Source organism: Dromiciops gliroides, chromosome 2 (genome assembly GCF_019393635.1).
Source record: "Dromiciops gliroides isolate mDroGli1 chromosome 2, mDroGli1.pri, whole genome shotgun sequence".
NCBI lineage: Eukaryota > Metazoa > Chordata > Mammalia > Microbiotheria > Microbiotheriidae > Dromiciops > Dromiciops gliroides.
The window spans coordinates 658201026-658223302 of record NC_057862.1 but is presented as its reverse complement, the minus strand read 5'-3'; the positions used below and the strand labels follow the sequence as shown (position 1 = coordinate 658223302).

Sequence of the window (22277 nt, the reverse complement as noted above, 5' to 3'; positions counted from 1 at the left end):
TTTCAAAGGGACCAATATCCTTCCCAAGTTTCTAACTTTGACATCATTGAACACCTCTGTCTCTGTTGTCCCATGTCTTGCCATCTCCACCTCCAAGATACTTCTCAAATCCAACCCCTTCTCACCACTCCTAGGAGCTACCATCTTGATTCATCCTGTTATCTTTGCTCAGCTACATTCTTGCAAGAGCATCCCATCTAGTCTCAGTGCCTTGAGTCTCTTCACACTTCAATCCATCCTACACACCCGTAGTATTGTGACGAAGTGCAAATCTGACCACGCAAACCCTGCTCAACAACTCCAGTGGCTGCCTATGGCCTCTAGGGAAAAATTAAGTCCTCTTTTCAGCTATTTAAACCTGACACCCCCTAACCCCAAGCTAATGTCGTCATTTCCACTCTTGAACTTTGCAGTATAGTCACAACGGCCTTACACACCCAATACACCATTTGTTATCTTCATCTACATTTGCCCTGGCTATGCCCCACGTCTAGAATGAAGGCCAGCCTCACCTCTACCTCAGAGTCACTCTCCTCCTCATGATCATACATGAAGCCTTTCCCCAATACCCCAACTACTAATGCCCACCCTTCCAAATTACCTTATATATACTTTCAGTTTATTTTTATCTTAATATTTATTCTGTATATACATATATGTACTTCTGGTTTCCCCCATTAGAATGTAAGATACTTTACAAGGATGGAATGTTTCATTTTATGTATGTATGTATGTATGTATGTATGTATGTATGTATGTATGCATGCATGCATGCATATGTATATGTGCATATATGGATGTGTATATATGCCTGTGGACACACACACAAAGCAGACACTTCTTGAATACTTGATTGTGGTTATTTGCTTTGCTTGACTTTAGTTACTGATAATGAAAGACAAGTCATGAGAGAATTATAGGACCACAGATTTAGAGGTGAAAGTAACTGTAGAGTTCATTGATTTGGACCCCCCTCCCCACAATTATACAGAAGAGGAAACTAAGACTTAGACAGTTTCAGTGGTTTGCCCAGTTCACACAGCAGAGACCAGATCTGAATCTAGGTCTTCTTTTCTCTAAGTCCAGCACTCTCTCTTTATAACATGCTGCATCTTATCACTGGGAAGTAACTGTAAATTTCTTTAAAGTACCTATAGTAACAAGTACTAGATATCTACACTAATATGAATGAAAGTTTTATAAAATATTTGACATAGCTAAGATGATTAATGGTTATTTTTCATTGGCAAATATGAAGTTCAGAGAATGATCTAAGTATATAAAAAGGTTTTCCTAATAAGCAGAGATACCATTCTTTTTTAAACAATATTTGGAAAGCAAACCCCTTCATTAGGGCAAAGTTAAGTTTTGTATTCTATGCTACAAGTGATAAACTTCTAAATTAGAAGGGCTCAGCTGCACTAATGCCCTTTAAAATTCTTAAATGTATCGCTGCTTAAGAAAATCAAGTTTGTGCTTCTACTTCTGGAGGCCTGAGTTTAGGAACAAACAAGCCCACAATTTACCCCGGAATCCATTCTAATTTTCTATGAAAGACATCATTGTTTGATATTTCATGTAACACTGAATTACCACAGCAACATTAGCCTTCTTGAAATTCAATAAACCTGTGCTTCTCACATATGGAGTGGTAATGGGAAGTGTCAATTTGTTAGGCAGGGGCAGGGAGCAGAGAAAGCACAGGAAATAACACCAGAGAAACATAATTTTGAAGGTACAAAGATTCAGGTACACTTAGTAAAACCTCATAATTAAGAAAATATCATTTCAAATTTGGGGTATTGAGATTTGTGAATTAAGTGGACTCAATTTAATCAAAAATATAAGCTTCTATGTTTCTTCTAAACCTCTAAAGCATATGATTACAAAGTCTCAATGATTTGTGATTAATTTATACAGAAAGTATCTATTAAAACCCCCATGGCCGGGCAGCTAGGTGGCGCAGTGGATAGAGCACCGGCCCTGGATTCAGGAGGACCTGAGTTCAAATCTGACCTCAGACACTTAACCCTAGCTGTGTGACCTCGGGCAAGTCACTTACCTCTCATTGCCCCACAAAAAAATAAACAAATAAAAATCAACCAGGGTGGTTAGCAAAAATCCAAAAAAACAGAATAATCAAAACAAACATTAAACCAAAAGTGATCAATCTTTTGATTTAACTGTTTTATCTCACAGGTTTAATTGCCAAGAGGCAATTTTATACCCAAAACAGAGCTTAAATCCTGCAGGAAATAGCCTGACAATTTCAAGACAGAAATACAAGTCTATGAAACCTTTTTTCCTCTGTAAAATAGTAAAATAGGCCATGATAGTTTCTTTTTTTTTTTTTAAGAGAGGCAATTGAGGTTAAGTGACTTGCCCAGGGTCACACAGCTAGTAAGTGTTAAGTGTCTGAGGCCAGATTTATTTATTTATTTATTTTTTGGTGAGGCAATTGGGGTTAAGTGACTTGCCCAGAGTCACACAGCTAGTAATTGTTAAGTGTCTGAGGACGGATTTGAACTCAGGTCCTCCTGACTCCAGGGCCGGTGCTCTATCCCCTGCACCACCTAGCTGCTCCTGATAGTTTCAATTTTGCAAAGCATCTCTGCTGAAAACGGAAAAAGAGGATTTCAAGGAACTGTGTTCTCAAATTTAAATTGATAATTTTATGGCGGGGAAAAAGCTGCAATATTCATCTGTTTCTTCGATCTGGAGGCCTATATTTTACCACAAAGCAACAATGAAATTATTATCTAAGGGGAGGGGGAAAGGGGAAATAGTGTTAACATCCCCAAGTGATTAAAACCTAGAACTACTTTAAACAAAAAAGAAAAAAAAAAGCTGCAAGATTTCCAAAATAATTGTAGGTTATATGTTACCTTTTATTTATGTGGCCCTCAATAGGTTTTTTTAAAACTGTATAGGAAAATGGGGAGGAAATGGGACACGATACACACAAGCTTGAAGAGACTTTTCCGCCCAAACCAGCTTTAAACATAGATATGAGTGAATAACAAATGCCATCAGAGAGAAAAAGGAAAGTTAAGTTTCTCATTCATTCATTTTATAAAAGGAATGATGATCTAAGTTTTAAAACGTCTTTAACTTAAAAGAGGACTTTAGTGGATACAAAGACATCTTTCCTAAAAGGTTAATTTTATACACATCCTTAGGATAAAAGTTTCTTCCATTTTTTTAAAGGGGGGGGAGAAGTTGTGGGGTCGGGGGAGAGAAGGAACAAAAGTTATCTTCCTAAACAAAAAGAAGCTAGAAAAGTCTAGCTATTTATGTAAATTAAGAAACAATTAACAGGACAAGAGAAACAATCCAACAGAAAATACATCTCAACCACCCCCGATAAATCAGCAACTTCATCTTCTTAGTTGAAATGAACCTATATGTTACCACCAATTAAATTATAATTATGCTGCTGTTTTGTCTTTCCCTCAAAAAAGAAAGAAGGGAAGAAGGGGGAGGGAGAAAGCAAATAAAGAGGGAAAGGAGAAAAGAAATAATTAACACTATTTCAGGAAGTGTGAAATTCTGGCCTCAAATCCAATAACCACTTGTTAACTCTCAAATTCCCAACTCTGGAACAAGCCTAACCTCAGGTAGCTCAAAAGCAAATACCTAGATACAATGCTAATAAAAGGAAGTTTTAAGAAAATATCGCACAACTTTCCTCTTATACCAGAAGGAAACAGCCAAAGGTAACAACACTCTTCACATAACCCACCTTACATAACAAGCAGACTACAAAAGTACCTAGATCCTTTACTGCTAATACACAATGCACTGAATCTGTTGACTATTAAAAGCTATCCATTTCAAAAGAAAGAGAAATCCAATTCTCACTGTAGGAAAATAAGAAACAAGATTTACCATGTGGCAATTTCTCGATTGTCATCCTCTGGTGGTGCTTTGAGGATGTCGGTGACAACTGTGTGACAGGGATAGTCAGCAAAACAGAAGATCTCTGGATTTATCAGTGAATGCTGAATGAAGGAGAGCTAGGACAAGAAAAATACAAATTTTACTGTACCTCCTCCTTTAGGACTTGCTGGCTGAATTCCTCCAAATTTAAGATGCCTTTTACATAAACGAAGCACTATAATACCATACTCAACAGTACAAGAAAATGGAAAAATGTGAGTCTCTCCAGACACTCTTCACATTCCTACAAATGACTCGGCTATAAAATCCCAAGGAAACCACTGCAATGATTTGCTGTGGGGATTCTTGTGCAAACAGCTGGATGGTTGTATCTAGATTGAGCATGCTTTATATTTAAACTGAGGCTAATAGAAGTGCAATCACATTCTTTTAAAGTAAAGAAAGTTTATTTATCGTTTACAAGAAATCAAGTAATATAGGTACATAATACTTTATCCACAAGTTAAACACTATCATTACTTTCCTCTTGTAAAAATTATGTAATATAGGCTTACCTGGCCTTCTGCATGTTTCCAAGGCCTATAAATAAGGTCCACTGGGAAGACTTCCAGGCCTAGACCTCTCTGAATGCCATATACCACGTTCTGAAGTCCTTTGCTGTCACGAATTTGAAATCCAGGATGGTCCAGTTCATAAGTTACTTCCTTGAAATTCAAACTTGGATTCTAAAACCAGGAGGGAAATATATAAACAAATAAGCCTGCAATACAACTTGCAAATCATCTAAAATTAGAGTTGGGGGAAGTTTGTAGTTTGGGTTTTTCCCCCTTACAAATAGTAGCTTTAAAACAGTATTACCATTTCTATTTTGAAGTTTTTCCTTACTGCTCTGATTCTTCTCTTATAGCATGACTGATGCAGAAATATGTTTAATGTTGTTATGTATGTGTATGTGTGTGTATTTGTGTGTGTATGCATGTGTGTGTGTATGTATGTGTGTGTGTGTGTGTGTATGTACGTACATAACCTATATCGGATTGCCTGCTGTCTGGGGGAGGAGGGATGGGAGGGAGAAAAATTTGAAATTGGAAATCTTATGTAAACAAATGCTGAAAGCTATCTCTACATGTAACTGGAAAATAATAAAATACTTTTATTTAAAAAAAAAACAAACAAAAACAGTATTACCAGATCAAGCTAATTCAATATAAAGAGAGGCTAGAGGAGGGAGCCCTCAACTTTAGTAGGATATAATTTTTTAAATTATCAAAACAGGCTATAGGAAAGCTGTGGCTTTCCAATTCACAGTTCCCATTCACGTGCTTTAGGCATCCTCCATTTTCTCTATGTCAAAATTCTACCACCTTTACCCTGAAAAGAAAGCTATGAAGAATGAAAAAATTTTAAATATATTTATCACAACCAACCAATTTCATAAAGCTCAAAAACAGCACAATGGTCACAGTGATGGTGTTGAAGATCCAGTCAACATTCTGTATAAGCTATATTACATAATCCTCTTAACCAAAGATTATGACAAGCATTTAAATAAATGCATGTATTACACTGAATCAAATCAAATAGAAGATTACAGCTATAATTTAATCGGAATAACAACATTCTTTAAAGAAAACCAAAATTTCAAATATAAACTTCACATAAAATTGACCTTTTCCAGATGACTATTTTTCCTCATCTCGCTTTACAAGAAAACAGCTACTATCCCACTTACAAGACAAAAATGAAAGGACTGTTTCATAATTTTATGAAATACACTTAAAAGCTGGCCGACAGGTGTATACTGTAATATGGAGGCAAAAGGGACAGAGAGAAGAAACTGAATGGAAGTATAAATCTAAATTAAGATACAACCTAAAACTATCATCATGACCTTTTTTTGATGCCAAGAACTCCAAAAACTTCCTACATTTCAAAACTTCCTTTCAATTATACTTAAAATGTCATTTAGTTTAGGTCCTAAGGAGGATTTTAACATTGCAGAATAATCTGACTATTCAAGGTATAGTAATATGGTGTGAGAATATTATTACCAGGGGTTAGTTTTACCAGTCACAATAGTCTGTGGCTAACCTAATGGTAAGGGAAAATGAAGTACAGGTTTGATGACTTTGGATATTTTTCTTGAGAAAACTCCATTAACACCCTCAATTATTCTCCAAGGGATGTTTATTTATATAGGCAAACTAGGACCTTCATTTAATTTCATCATCCCTACCCTCAAAACCTCACTCTTTTCTTCAGAAAATACTTCTGAAGGCTTCCCTGGGTGATTCCTTCTGTTTCTTACTCATCCTCTTTTCCTGGCACTATCTTCTAGTGCCCAAAAGAAGTCGGCAAAGGACTGTGTTACTGAAGGAATGATCACTGTTATCCAACTGTCTTTGATTATCTCCTTTCCACAAATTCATTCCATTATTTACAATCCTATCTGTTCCATCACCTAACTTTTTTTCCTATTCATTTGCTAGGGGAATGTAGTAAAGGAAATGTGAAAAAAGGGAAAATTTGCCTTGGGAATGAATACTGCTGTTATCCTCCAACTAAGGCAGTTTACTCCTTGATAATTCTTTCCTTTGGAATCTACTTCACAGAACACTTCAATTTAACAATGGCAACAAACTCACCAACTCTTTGAGAACATCAATCAAGACTTCAACATTCCAGGTATGGGCCTGTGCTCCATCGCTTTTATCTTTTCCATCACTCCATATTCCACTGCCAGGAGCTGAGATAGACTGAAAAAGTAGAACTTTTCATTAGCAAATCAAAACATAAGAAATGGCTGGATGAAGAAACTAGACTATTAAAAGTCATTTGGTAAAACGTTTGGTCTCTGACACTCACCTGTAATGGAATGCCATCTGTCAACCCTGAATGCGTCCGAGCCATCATTCCCAAAACCCTGGCAACCTGAGCAGCTGTAACCTCTCGAACACCAAACTGCATGATTATATTGCGGCATTCTTCAATACTGAAAGAAAAACATTAAAACAGATGCTATATTAAAAAATGAACCAGTCAATAAACATTAGTTAATTACCTACTGTGTGCAAGGCATGATGCTAAGTGCTGGGGATACAGTCTAACCATGGAACTTTTCAGTTAACTTTGTAAAAGTCAAATACATGGAAAAGTATGACCAACAATTTTTGAGGGGTGTTTGCATAAATTATATAGCCTAGGTACTTTGACCCACTTTGTATTATTTTAATAATGCTAGATTGGCAGTACAAAATTGACTTAACTAATCATAAGGGAAAAATAATAACCACAAACGGAAACAATTAACATTGGGAATTATTGTGAGCAGAGAGGGATAGTGATGCACTGTTGCTGTATATTTAGAAAACAATGTGGAATTATGGAAAGAAGCTGTTTAACATGTTCATAATCTCTGACTCAAAGGTTTCATTGCTAAGCATACAACTGAATGAAAGAGGTCAAGGACATTAAAAAAAAGGGTAAATGCTCATAGGAATGGCTAAACAAGTTATGGCAGGCACATGAATATAATGCAACATTGCTTTTTTTTGGGGGGGGGACCAGTGGGTTGGTGAAGAGACCACCAGGCTGGACTCTGGAAGACCTAAATTCAAATCCAGTCTTCACACTTAATAGCTCTATGACCCTTGGGCAAGTCCCTTAACTTGTCTGCCTCCTCATTTGCAAAATGGGGATAATATCTCCTTCCTCTGCTTGTAATGAGAATCAAATGAGATAATCCTTGTAAAGCACTTAGCAAGTACCTGGAACACAGTAGGCATTATATAAATGTTAGGGCCCTGCTATTATCATTATTATTATTATCATTAGCAGCTATAAACAATGATTCATGAATACAAAGACACAAGGGAAACCTGATCTGAACTGACACAAAGTGAAGTAACCAGAAGCATGAAAAAGAAATACAGACTAAAATAATGCAAACTGAAACTACAAAATATTCACAGCTGAATGCTAGGAACTGATAACTAAGTTTGGCACCAAAGGAGGCACCTCTTCTCCCCTTTTGCAGAGACAGAGTTAGACTATGGGTGCAGGATAACAAATAATGTCAGATGTTTTCAATAGACTGGGTGGTTTTGCCAAATTCCCCCCTCCCTTTATTTTTTGTTATAAGGGCTAACTTTCTGGAATAAAAAGGGATACATTCAGAAATATAAAAGGCATCAGTGGTTTGTTTTTGGTTTTTAAAAATACAATCAAAGTAAAGCCATGTGTAGCAAAATCTATAATACCAGGAACATATTTCAGAAATCCGTAATGGAATTCATAGATAATTTTTTAAAGTAATACTATTACTACCAACCTTGCACAGAAGCCATAGCCTACTTCTTGCATGAAGTCTGCCAGAGAGCTCTCCATCATGGTTTTAGCTATCCCTCCAGAATCAGGCAGGATCCTGTCCATTAGAATGTCCCGTTTTTCAGAGTAAAGTAGTGGTGCAAGCACCACAGGACAACGTTCTTGGGGAAAATCTGTTTGAGAAGAGGGATGGTTAAAAACTAATTAATAATAATGTTTATATTTATATTTATAACAACTACTATTCAACCATCACTGTGCTAAGCACTTTACAATTATCTCATTTGATCCTGAAAACCCTGTGAGGTAGGTGCTATTATTATCCCCATTTTTACAGTTGCAGACATTGAAGTATGCAATGGTTAGGATTTGACATGGATCACACAGATAGTTACCTAAGGCTAGAGTTGAACTCAGGTTTTTCTGACTCCAAGCCCAGCACACTATTCACTAAGCCACCCAACTACCTTAAGACAATTACTTTGTTATTGCTGTTGAGTCATTTTTCAGTTGTGTACAACGCTTTGTGACCCCCTTTGGAGTTTTCTTGGCAAAGAGACAGGAGTGCTTTGCCTTTTCCTTCTCCAGCTTATTTGACAGATAAAGAAACTGAAGCAAACAGGGATATGAGACTTGCCCTGGGTCACCCAGCTAGGAAATGTCTGAAGCCAGATTTGAACTCACAAAGTTGGATCCTCCTGACTTAAGGCCCAGTACTATATCCACTGTGGCACTTTGCTGCCCCAGATAATTCCTATGTTAATCGAATATTAAACAAGCTATTTTCCACTTCCCCAAAAAAACTCGGTTCCAGTCATTTACAGGTTCATAGTCAAAACAAGGCTCTGTATTGATCAATCCTAGAATGAATATTAGGATGAGTTACTGAGCTCATTTTAATACCTAACTTCCTACTTTCCATGCTTCTTGTCAGTCAGTCATGAAGCAGTTATTAAGCATTTAAAATGTGCCCATGACCCTGTTAAGCATACAAATGCACTCCTATTAGTTTTCCTTTGGAAAAGATGCCTTAGGAATGGAACAGACAGGGAAAACAGGCCCTGCCCTCATGCAGTTTATTTTCTAACAGAAGAGACAAGAGGTAAATACCAGATAAATAGAATAATTGGAGAATAACCTCAAAGAAGGCAGTAGTAGCTAGGAGGCCTGGGAAAGGCTTCCTGAAGAAGACAAGGTTTGAGATGAAATCTTGAAGGAAGCTAGGGAAGAGGTGAAGATGAGGGGAGAACATTTTAGAAATGGGGGACAAATGGCACTGAAATGGGAAATTGGAGCAGCATGTGAGAGGAACAGAAAGCAAGCTGGAGCACAAAGAAGGGAGTCTAAAAATACTGGAAAGGTATGGGGCAGGCTGTAAATGCCAAATAAGAATCTCTGTTTGATCTTGGAGGGAACAGAAAGCTATGCTGTAAGAAAATCACTTTGAGGAGGCAGCTAGGTGAACAAAGCACCAGCCCTGCATTCAGGAGGACTTGAGTTCAAACCCAGCCTCAGACACTTGACACTTATTAGCTGTGTGACCCTGGAAAGAAATCAAGAAAGAAAAGAAAAATCACTTTGGTGGTCGAGTGGGTGGATACAGACCAGTTACTATTTCAGTGCCCCAGAAGAGAAGTGGTAATGGCCTAAACCAAGGAGAAAGATCTGAGTAAAGAGAAGGTCTTTTTAGTACTTGTGAGTGAGAAATGCTGAAAAAACAGAAATGCAGGACTAGACTGCATGGAGCTGTAGGAATCACCCTGTGGTCCCAAGTATGGGTTAATGGGAGGATGGTAATGTCCTTGAGAGGACTATCAAAGCTCAGAGAGGGCAGCATTCAGGGAAGAAAGATGACTTTGGTTTATAGTACTCTAGCCTAAGAGCTTTCATTTTAATTAGATTAAAAATAACCAGTCAGTGTTAGTTTGATAACATTTACAATATCACTTGGTTTTCCCCATTAGCAAACTGCCAATGGATTTCCAATCCCAGATCTGGAAAGAGAAGTATGAATGTTCCCATTTGCTTCCTTTAACTGAGAAGATGAAATAATGCAACTCAAAATGGCACCCACAAACCCTGGGCGACACCAAGAAAGGCCAGCATCAATGACAACAACATCTATGCCCCATTACCATGAGGACCCTTTCCAAAGCCGAAGCATTCAGGACCACATGCTGAGACTAAAAACTATTACTTTGTTTTAATTATCTAAACTACCAAGAGAAAAACAAAACGTGGGGAAAGCCTTAGAACTGATGACAACCTCTTGACTGCTCTCGTGTTCAGCGTTCAGGGCAGATTTGTTTAGACTTAACTACAGCTGCTCCCAAAGTTCACACCATGTCAAGCACTGTTCTTAAACTTCTTCAAAGCCCTTTGTTGCTCTTATCCTAGAATATCTAACTGGAGAACTATATTCTTCCAGTTAAAGTATGAATTCGAGTTCCACCATAGGGCTTATTAGATCACTTAACCTTCTCTCCAAGTAAAAGACCCCAGTATGGGAATCACAAGATAGGTGAAAGAAAATGAAACACCATCAAGAATTCCTAGCACAAAATGCTCTGCCCTGCTTTTAGGATGTCTCCCTTTGTAGCCCGGCCCCCAATCAGCTAAAATGAAGGTGCCTAAGGACTGCCATTCAGAGCAGTACACCAAACAGGCAGAGGAGGCTCTTACCTCTACGCAGTGTCTTAAGAAAAGCGTCGATCTGTTCCTGTCCAACCCCAAAAGCTCCCTTCTGCCCAAAAAGGAGATGGGAGAGGAGGAGATGGAGGACCTCTATGGCAATATCTTGGAAGCCACCTTCTTGATTTCCACTGACGTCTGCGTCAATGTAAGAACGCAGAAGATCTGGAAGCTTCTGTTTGACAAATTGGGCAGCTAGAAGGAGAAACCAATAAGCCATTATTTCTGTGCTATTAAAAAAGACAAAAACAAAAACCAAACCCCTTCCTACGAACCCAGTGCTTCTCTGCTGCCTCTCAAAATCCCACCCTTTATTTTCCTCTTGCCCCCAACTCTAACACTGTCACAGCAGACCAGGTTCAAGGCTGACCCTGGCATACAACTAATTACATTTTAAAGGGTACCCGAGCCTAAAATAAAGCTATGTTAAAAGGCCCATACAGGGGGCAGCTAGGTGGCGCAGTGGATAGAGCACCGGCCCTGGAGTCAGGAGTACCTGAGTTCAAATCCGACCCCAGACACTTAACACTTACTAGCTGTGTGACCTTGGGCAAGTCACTTAACCCCAACTGCCTCACTAAAAAAAGAAAAAAAAAAAAAGAAAAGGCCCATACAGTCTGGCCCTGGTCACTAATGCTTTTTTAAAAAGTCTCCATCCCATCCCCCACAACCCCCCCAAAGAGACACAAATATTGTAAACTAAAACATGAAAAGGAGGGCAGCTAGGTGGCACAATGGATAGAGCACTGGCCCTGGATTCAGGAGGACCTGAGTTCAAATCCAGCCTCAGATATTTAACACTTACTAGCTGTGTGACCCTGGGCAAGTCACTTAACCCCAATTGCCTCACCAAAAAACAAACAAACAAAAAACATGAAAAGGAAAAAGCAGGTTATTAAGACATGGTCAATATGTTGATTGGTTGTGCTTAAGTTTTTCTCTGAGACAGCTGGATGGCACAGCAGATAGATGGTAAGGCCTGGAGTCAGAAAGAATGAGTTAGAGACTTTCTGGTTGTCTGACCTTGGACAAGTCACTTAACTTTCATTTCCTCATCTGTAAAACGGGAATAACAACAGCACCTACTTCCCAAGGTTGTTGTGAGGATCAAATGAGAGAATTACAAAGCACTTAGCACCGTGCCTGGCACATACTGAGCACTGTATAGATGTTAGCTATTACAAGACAGTTTACTGGAGGATGGGGGTAGGTGATAGCTGGGAATGACTGATACAAAAAGACATCAATTAAATAATGCTCAAACTTTTGTTAGAAGTCATGGCTATGGTTCTTCAAAGTTAAGCAAGCACCAAATATAAGAAACAGTCTATCAAGTTTAAAGAAAATATTCAAAGTACCGTGGCTTCCAGTAATCAGCAGGGACACACAGAAATGGGTTTACAAGATGATCATCTCAGATTTCCTACAGTCTGACTTCCTTTCAAAGTACTGCTAAGAACTAGGGTTATCACAAGATGAACTCAACCATTAAGTGACTACTTATTTTTTCAACATCCAATAGGCAACCAAGGTTAGACAAGAAGACAAAACATCCAATGAAGTGGCCTAGGTAAGTTCTATTTACTTTTAAAGAATAGGAATTCCTTATTCAACTTACCAAAACCTCGTAGATCAGAGCTGGAAGAATTCAAGAGAGCAAGACCAAAAATGACCTGAAACAAGAAAATGAGATCAAGGTAAAAACCTTGGTATGCTAATTCCAACTTAACCCATCTTACCTTCACAATCCAAAATCACCTACCTCTTGAACCTTGCTTAACTTGAGAACTTTACTCAGCTGGGCAAATAAGTGGGGTGAAGGCTTTAGACTCTGAAACCAATGAAATTGTAACACATGAATGACTTTATTAAGTTTTCTAAAACTTCTATCTATTCCTTGTTCTGGGTACCAGTGAAGTTAAGCAAAACTATTCTATAGAGGGCCTGCCACTAGAACCCTCACAAACTTAAAGTGTTAAGAGTCCAGGTCTTTGGGGCAGCTAGGTGGCATAGTGGATAAAGCACCAGCCCTGGATTCAGGAGGACCTGAGTTCAAATCCGGCCTCAGACACTTGACACTTACTAGCTGTGTGACCCTGGGCAAGTCACTTAACCCCCATCTCCCCCCCCCCCCCCAAAGAGTCCAGGTCTTCTGGCAATAAGTTCAAAACTCTTTAAAGCTGGTCATGTTTCCTCTTCTCTTTACAACAGGAGGCAACTGCAGAACACAATCCAAACTTTGAAGCAGTCTATTTTATCACTGCATTTCATTAGAGAGACATGGTCACAATGCCAACAGTTAACAACAATGAAAGCTAACATGAAAGCTGTGGAAAGAAGAACTGAATGTGGAATGAGAAAACTGGGTTTGAATCCCACGTCTTTTTAGTACTTGTGAGACTTCAGGAACATCACTCGCATTGTCCCGGAATAAAATTTCCTAATTTACAAAATTAAAGGGTTGACCAGCTGACCCCTAAGGTCTCTTTAAGATCAAAAATCTAAGATCCTGTATCACTTGGTGTTTAACAACAGCATAATACTAACGCATTGTAATCTTTACTGAGATCTTTACATCTGAGAAAGATAAACTGGCTCTTCTAAAAAACCTAATTATCCAGTTCAAAGGATAAAAATTATAAGGCATACAAACCTTCTGATAGTGCAATGGATTATCAATGGCATAGGACAGTGTCGAGATAAAATTTGGCTTTGTAATCAGTGATGCACACTCCTGAATCAGAAACTGAGTCTAAAAAAAAAAAAGAACAATTAGTAACTATTCAAATTGTTTAAATAACCATTCAAATGCATAACATAAGCACATGATTTCCTCACATTTTAAAAAATAAAAGTTATATAAATCTATTAGAATATTTTCCCTCACTACTTAAGGCAACTTTTAAAAATTCTGTATTAGAAAAACAAAACTAAAGACAGCTAAATAAATGCAATGATCGATACTAGTCCTAAGCAGATGAGTGAACACTTCTCTTAATACAGAGATGAAGGACAAATCTATTGTTTAAACGTAATGTTTACAACCGGTACAAATGCCACTATGTCCATGCAGTAATACTTGTATTAAGCAAAAAGATTTCCAACACCACTTCAGATTCATTACCAAAGGGATAAAGAGATTAGGAGGCAGAAGATGGAGTGTCCCCTTTCCTTACCAGGGCACTCCCTCTGTCCTCCACAAGAAGAGTTGCTGCTTTCTAATTTCTGATTGGGGGGTTGGGGGCAGAGAGTGTCCTACCTCCCTTAGGACGATCCCAGAGTCAGTTAGCACCGACTCCACTTTCAGGTGACAAAAGTCCCAAGAAAACATACGTTCCCTAAACTAGATCCAGGACCCTTAAAAGCTCTATACCCCAGACAGCATCACTGCCTCTTCTTTAGCCACTAAGCCCACTGTTGTAGAGCTATGTGAACTAAAATTCCCTATCAATCCCCCTCCCAGTTATTAAAGAGGATTATCTTCAAAGGAATTTAACTGATTTATCACTGTCACTGAATATTCTGTGCCAAAATTGAAAACTGTGTGGTTAAAAAAAAATACAATTTGATTATATGTAACAAGTACCTGATGAAAATCTTTGCCGCTACTTTTACCATCGCCACTGAAATCCACATGAGAAAATAGGCAGCGTAATAAATGCCTATCTGCCTCCGGGCCGTGTCGATTCACAATCTGAAGAAACCAATGAATATATCTTCATTCAGAACAGGAAAAAGAATACATTTCTTTCCTTTAAAACCCAAGTCACAAACAATTCTCAATCTACAATGAATATTCAATTACAGAAGAAGCTGAGATACAGGTTCTACTGACTTTATAAATAATGAAATCTGTATTTAAATCATTCCATCATCACAGACAAATGGGGGAATCTTAAAATCATTTTCATCAAGAGATACGGTGCAATTACTCTAATCTTGAAGGTACAGAAAACTAAACCAGTAACATTTCACATGGGCCATGTTTGGATAATGATATCATTTTTCTAAATTTAGCTAAATTAAACATCTTCCCAACCCTGTAACCTGTCCTAACTTTTTTCTTTTTTTTTTTTCATGAGGCAGTTGGGGTTATGCGACTTGCCCAGGGTCACACAGCAAGTAAGTGTTAAGTGTCTGAGGCCGGATTTGAACTCAAGTACTCCTGACTCCAGGGCCAGTGCTCTATCCACTGTGCCATCTAGCTGCCCCTTGTCCTAACTTTTTAAACTTGTCTACCTAAAAAAGGGCAACTAGGGGGGCAGCTAGGTGGCACAGTAGATAAAGCACCAGCCCTACTAACTGTGTGACCCTGGGCAAGTCATTTAACCCTCATTGCCCCAACCCCCCCAAAAAAATTTTTTTAAGGGCAGCTAGGTGGCGCAGTGGATATGGTCCTGGGCTTGGGAGTCGGGAAGACCTGAGTTCAAATCCAGCTCAGATACTTACTAGCTGTGTGACCCTGGACAAGTCACTTAATGCTATTTGTCTCAGTTTCCTCATCTCTAAAATGAGCTGGAGAAGGAAATGATAAACCACTCTAATATTTTTGCCAAGAAAATCCCAAAAGGGGTCACAAAGAGTCAGGCATAACTCAAAAATGACCAAACAACAACAAACTTCAAAAAAGAAGCTATTGCAATGATCCACGACAATTCAAAAGAACTCATGATGGAAAATGTTCTCCACATCTAGAAAAAGAACTGTGGGATCTGAATGCAGATTGAACCATACTGTTTTTTTTACTTTTTGTTGGTTTTTCTCTTTTTTGAGGATTTTCCCTTTTGTTCTGATTCTTCTTTCACAACATGACTAATGTGGAAATATGTCTAATGTGACTGTATATATATATAACCTATATCAGGCGAGGGGAGAGGGAAGAAAAATTTGGAACTCAAAATATTATAAAAAATGAATGTTGAAAACTATCTTTACATGTAACTGGGGGGAAAATACTATTAAGATAGGAGAAAAAAGAAGCTATGGGTTCAAATATAGTAGTTTTGAACAAATCAAAAAGCATTTAAACATTTCCTATGTGACCAACTACTAATCTAAGCACTTGGTGATACAAAGAATAAAAAGTGCAATAATTTCTGCTCTCCAGAAGCTCATCCTCTAAACTGGAAGAGACCATACATAAAAGGAAGTCTGGCCTGAGGGCCCCAAGGATGCAGTGGGGAGACAAATGTCAAGGCTGAACTTTGAGTTGCATTTGGTGAATCAGATGACAGTGCCCAGGGTCTAGACAGGGCAGAAAGAGGTATGGAAGATGGTTAAGATATGAAGCACTTCCACTGGCCCTCCATTCAGCTAGGTGGCGTAGTGGATAAAGCACCAGTCCTGGATTCAGGAGGACCCGAGTTCAAATCCTACCTTAGATACTTGATACTAGCTGTATGGCCCTGAGCAAGTCACAACCCTCATTGCCACCCCCTCCAAAAGAATGAAGGAAAAAAGTTGTCAATTCTCATCTCATCCGAGTGGTCAAGTAGCCCTAACAGCCTCTGAAGCAGTTTTTGGTTTTTTTTTTTGGGGGGGGGGGGGGGGAAGGAAGGGACAAGGTGAGGAAAAGAAAAGGCAAAGGATAAAGGGCACATCTAGTGCCACTAAAACCTGGGCAGTTTAAAACATTGTTCTTAGAAGTTTTCAGCTGTTCCAACCCAAGTTCAAGGTAATTTTATATTAAACTTTAACATTCAGAATGCTCCCAAGTCAATTAGTATCCAGTCAGATTTGGAGAGGGCAAGAGATTTATCTATTCCAAGAACTTGGACTGGAAGAAGACCAAAGTCAAGAGGAAAGACTGCCAACTGACTAAACAGGACAGGCTGCATGCATGCAAATTAGTTTTCATTTCCCCCCCTGCCCCTCTGAAATGGTTGCTGACCTTTATGCTATATTCACCCTAACATTAAATGACTGTCTCATTTTGGTCTTCCCTCTGAAGAAATCTAGCCTAATATGCAATGACAGGAGAGTAACAACCTACATCACATTCAACATACAAGAAATGTTGCATATTTAATATATTCATGAGTTTCTCATCTGCCAACCAGGACCAAACTACAGTATAAAAATATCAAAAAAGAAAAATAATCTAGCAAATCTTTAAATCAATTCTAGCATTCAAAGTCTTCAAGGTCAGCAAGTCACCAAGAAAATGCTGAACCACACACCTGTTTTTCTTGTTTTCTACATCAAGGAAAATGATCTTGGTAAAACAAGAGTAAGGTACTTTATCCTTCTTCCAACAACTAATTTACATTAATTACTCCTAGTCTGCAAATAGATAATCCTATTCTTTACTATAGAAAATATAGGGGCAGCTAGGTGGTGAAGTGGATAGAGTACCACCAGCCCTAGAATCAGGAGGACCTAAGTTCAAATCTGGCCTCAGACACTTGATACTTACTATGTGACCCTGGGCAAGTCACTTAACCCTCATTGCCCCGCCAAAAAAAAGGAAAGAAATTACGAAAAGAAGAGAGTATATGAAGTTAGATATTGAATTGTATGGCTCTGTAAAACATGGGGGCTAAAAATTCAAGTTCAAGAAGTAAAGCTTGCACTATTCAAGTCCGTTGTAAAGGCCTATAACAAATGTTCCTTGATCATGTCATTTCCTCAGAAAAATGAGTCAGTCTGTCTTAAAGGGGTAAAGCACTAGATTTTAAGTCAAATCACCTGAGTTCTGCCACTAACTCCATAACACTTTACACTGAAACCTGAGAAAGACCTTAGCTTAAAAAGGCCAAGGTTTCCCCACTCCATCTGGTGGCCAATTCCAGTCATCCTAATCTGTATCTTGCCACTGGACCCAAATGGTGAAGCTGGTGACTATTCAATGCACTTGCAAGTCAAGACCTCGACTTCCTGATATCATTGGTCCTCTTCAAGGAAGGAAGGACAAACAGCATTTTACAAGAGAGAGCCTCTAGTCTCCTCATCTATAAAGTGAGAGAACACGGATATATGCACAGGTATGCATGTTTATGTATTGCATGTGTGTGTGCATGCATGTATGCATGTATGCATGTGTGTGTATATGTCGTTATTGTTCCAGGCGGCTAGGTGGTGCAGTGGATAGTGCGGGGACTGGAGTCAGGAAGACTGAGATCAAATCTGGCCTCAGACACCTACTAGCTCCATGACCCTGGGCAAGTCACTTAATTGTTTGTTTTCTCATCTATAAAACAAGCTGAAAAAGGAAATGGCAAACTACCACTAGTATCTTTGCCAAGAAAAGCCCAAATGGGGTCACAAAGAATTGGACATGGACTAAAAAGCAACTGAATACCGAAGATATATAGAGATATATAGGTATATGAGAGAGAGAAAAGAAGAAGGAAGAGGAGGAGGAGGGAGGGAGGGAGGGAGGAGAGAGAGAGTGATCCTTCTACCTCTATACTTACAATCCTATGAACTAAGACTCAACTGACATTGATTAGTTGTGTGTCAGGCGAATCACTGCCTCACTGAGTCAATCTCATTTCTAAAAAAGGGAAGATAACTGCACTACCAACCTCACTGTGCCATCATAAGCAAAGAGTTTCTAAAGACCAGAAGGTGTTCTGTGATTGTGAGCTTACTAATCATTACAATATTCTGGCTTAAAAGGGGAAGCCTAATCATTGGTCTGATGTGCCAAGTTAAAAGTTGAATAAGACCTTAAGAGAAAAACTTCAATCTTACTGTTCATACATTGGCAGTTGACAAGCATAGAGAAGTTCAGCACAGACAAAGACGTCACTAATATCTCACTCACTTACAGGTCCAAGGAGCACTAAGACACAAGGACAGCAAAAATGAGCCGAGTCAGGTGATACACTAATGAATGCTCAATTTGCAATCAGGAAGACCCAAGTTTGAATCCTACACAGTAACTGACAAATCCCTGAACTTCAGCTCAGTCTCCTCTGCTTGTTCTTGATCTCTATCCCAGACCATGTGTGCCCTCCAAGGCTCTATTCTGGGTCCCTTCTGTTTTCATTCTACATGCTACCTCATTGGGTGATCTCATCAGCTCCTCCTCTAGGTAAGTAATTCCCACCATCTATATTCCCACATAACCACCCTTAACCTCCCTCCTAAACTACACCTTGAACATCTCAAACTGAATGCCCTGATGGGTCTCTCAAATGGAACATGTTCAAACCCTCCCAACTTATTTCCTGTTACTGGCAAGAGTGCCACCATTTTCTCAGTCACCCAGGCCGTCAGTCTCAATATCATATTCAACTTCTCACTCTCACTCCACAAATCCAATCTGTTGCCAAATCTTGCCATTTTTACCTTCACAACATCATATATGTGTATAGAGTATTAGACATGTGCATGTCTTCTCTCCACTCATACACCCATCGTCCTAAGTTCAAGCCCTTACCACCTCCAGTCTTGACTATTGCCAAAGTCTTCCAAGTGGTCCCTCTTTCTCAAGTCTCTCCCCATTTCAATCTATACTCATCCAGCTGTCAAAGTAATTCTCCTAAAATGGAGTGTAACCTGACATCCTCTACCCAATAAGGTCCAGTGGCTCCCTTTTACCTCCAGGATTAAATATCACATTCTCTGTTTGGCATTTGTAGCTTTCTATAACCTGGCCCCTTTCTCTCCTTATACCTCAAAGCCCTTCATGGACTATGATCCAGCTTGCACTTTTTCCCATACAACACTCCATTTGCCTTTACATCTGGCTGACTCTCATGCCTGGACTGTTCTCCCTCTTTGTAACCACTGCTTCAGTTCCCCCACCTTCTAGAGGCCTTTCCCCATTCAAGTCCCCCTCCCTGAGGAGAGTGACTTCTCTGCCTTCTTAGGATCCCCAGCACTTAACATAGTGGCTGTGGCATAAACAATACTTTTCAAATGCTTGCTGACAACTCCTTCATTCATTATCCAAATACAGTACACATCTGGCTTATAAACAAGTTACATTTACTGCTACTCTTAATAAGTGAAGAAATTTAGGCAATTTACACAAAGCTACAAAAAGGTCAATTAAAAGTCAGATTAGAACTAATTACAAGTCACTTGTACCTAGTATTTTCTTAATGTGCTGACAAAAACAATTTGAGTACTATGTTAGGATGGATAAAATGTAAAAAAACAATTATACTTTAAAAAAAAATGAAGATTGCCAAGATATGTTAAAGTTGAATAGATATCATCATGGAAAAGAAAATTTAATTTTTAATGTTACTGCATATTATATGTTCAAGTAAATTTTGGTTACATTTTGCAAATAGGTTACATCATACACTACTTCTTGCTAATTCCCTCAACAACTTGGCAGTTCCAAGGCCAATTCTTTTTTTTTTTAATCATAAAAGTATTTTATTATTTTCTAGTTACATGTAGAGATGATTTTCAACATTTTTTTTTAAGTGAGGCAATGGGGGTTAAGTGACTTGCCAAGGGTCACACAGCTAGTAAGTGTTAAGTGTCTGAGGCCAGATTTGAACCCAGGTACTCCTGACTCCAGGGCCAGTGCTCTATCCACTGAGCCACCTAGCTGCCCCCTCAACATTTATTTTTATAAGATTTCTAGTTTCAAATTTTTCTCCCTCCCTCCACTTTCTCCCCCCTCCCCAAGACAGCAAGCAATCTGATACAGGTTATATATGTACAATCACATTAAACTTATCTCTGCATTAGTCATGCTGTGAAAGAAGAATCAGAACAAAAGGGGAAAACCTCAAAAAAGAAAAACAAAAAAAGCAGAAATAGTATGGTTCAATCTGCATCTGGATTCCACAGTTCTTTTTTTCTGGATTTGGAGAGCATTTTCCATCCTGAATCCTTTGGAATTATCTTGGACTATATTACTGAGAAGAGTCAAGTCTATCACAGTTGATCAACACACAATGTTGTTGATATTGTGTACAATGTTCTCCTGGTTCTGGTCATCTCACTCAGGATCAGTTCATGTAAGTCCTTCCAGCTTTCTCTGAAATCCGCCTGCTCATTGTTTCTTACAGCACAACAGAATTCCATTACATTCATATACCACAACTTGTTCAGCCATTCCAACTGATGGGCATCCCCTCAATTTCCAATTCCTTGCCACCACAAAGAGAGCAGCTATAAATATTTTTGTACATGTGGGTCCTTTTCCCTTTTTTATGATCTCTTTGAGAAAAAGACCTAATAGTGGTATTGCTGGGTCAAAGGATGTGCACAGCTTTATAGCCCTTTGGGCATAGTTCCAAATTGTTCTCCAGAATGGTTGGATCAGTTCACAACTCCACCAACAATGCATGAGGATTCCAATTTTTCCACAGCTTCTCCAACATTCATAATTTTCCTTTTTTGTCATATTAGCAAATCTGGCAGGTGTGAGGTGGTACACCTCAGAGTTGTTTCAATCTGCATTTCTCTAATCAATAGTGATTTAGAGCATTTTAAAAATATGGCAATAGATAGCTTTGATTTCTTCATCAGCAAACTGCCAAGGCCAATTCTTAATAGCCAAAATGTTTGGACATCTATTTCACAGGAGATAGAGAACTGGCCTCACCACTAGGAAGAACTACACTGAAGTCCCACCTCTAACCCATACTGCTTTGTGTGACCCTGGACAAGTCACTTAAACTCAACGATCTAGGCTGGTGGTTTCAAAAAAATAGAAACAAGATCACTAAATCCTATGTTAGGATACCTGGGGACCAAAACTGACTGGCCTGGAAAACCACATATTACCATTTCATAGTATTTTTATTTATTTTGTTAAATATTCCCCTAATTACACTTTAATTAGTCTGTGCTGTTGCAGAGAAGATGCCAACTTGAACAGCTAAAGGGAATTTTGTCACCTTATATTAATAAAATGACAGGGTCAATCCCTATCCCTAAATACAATCAGCAATTCTGCCCTAACCTGAAAGTTACTATTCAATAAATGATTATGAAAGAGTTTTCAAAGTCACAGAAGTAAACTGGTCAAAGTCCTTTAAATACTTTGATTCCTCTGGTATTACAAAAGTAATAATTCAGTTTATTAAATGTACCTATAGAAATTAACTGATCCAACAGTTCTGGAGAGCAATTTGGAACTATGCCCAAAGGGCAAAACTATGCATACCCTCTGACCTAGCAATACTACTATTAGTCTACTAGTCTGTGCCCCAAAAGAGATCAAAGGAAAAGGACCTAGTTGTACACACATATTTATAGCAATTCTTTTTGTGGTGGCAAAGAAATGGAAATTGTGGGGATGCCCATCAATTGGGGGAATAGCTAAAAAAAGTTGTGGCATATGATTGTGATGGAATACTATTGTGCTATAAAAAATGAGGAGCAGGATCCTTTCAGAAAAACCTGGGAAGACATACATGAACTGATACAAAGTGATCAGAACC

The 22277-nt window shown here is 38.6% G+C and overlaps 1 protein-coding gene across 9 annotated transcripts in view; it reads right to left on the bottom strand.

Annotated features, from left to right (window-relative positions):
• Positions 1-22277, bottom strand: part of CNOT1 (CCR4-NOT transcription complex subunit 1) — a 98130-nt gene that overhangs the window by 50906 nt on the left and 24947 nt on the right. For all 9 annotated transcript variants that reach the window (XM_043981414.1, XM_043981418.1, XM_043981416.1 and 6 more), the window contains exons 3-12: positions 14504-14611; positions 13571-13669; positions 12680-12748; positions 12536-12590; positions 10909-11112; positions 8231-8399; positions 6766-6892; positions 6546-6656; positions 4455-4625; positions 3889-4016 (exon numbers count right to left, since the gene is read on the bottom strand). In XM_043981414.1, coding sequence (XP_043837349.1) covers positions 3889-4016; positions 4455-4625; positions 6546-6656; positions 6766-6892; positions 8231-8399; positions 10909-11112; positions 12536-12590; positions 12680-12748; positions 13571-13669; positions 14504-14611 — 1241 coding nt within the window. The remainder of the gene's footprint in view (positions 1-3888; positions 4017-4454; positions 4626-6545; positions 6657-6765; positions 6893-8230; positions 8400-10908; positions 11113-12535; positions 12591-12679; positions 12749-13570; positions 13670-14503; positions 14612-22277) is intronic.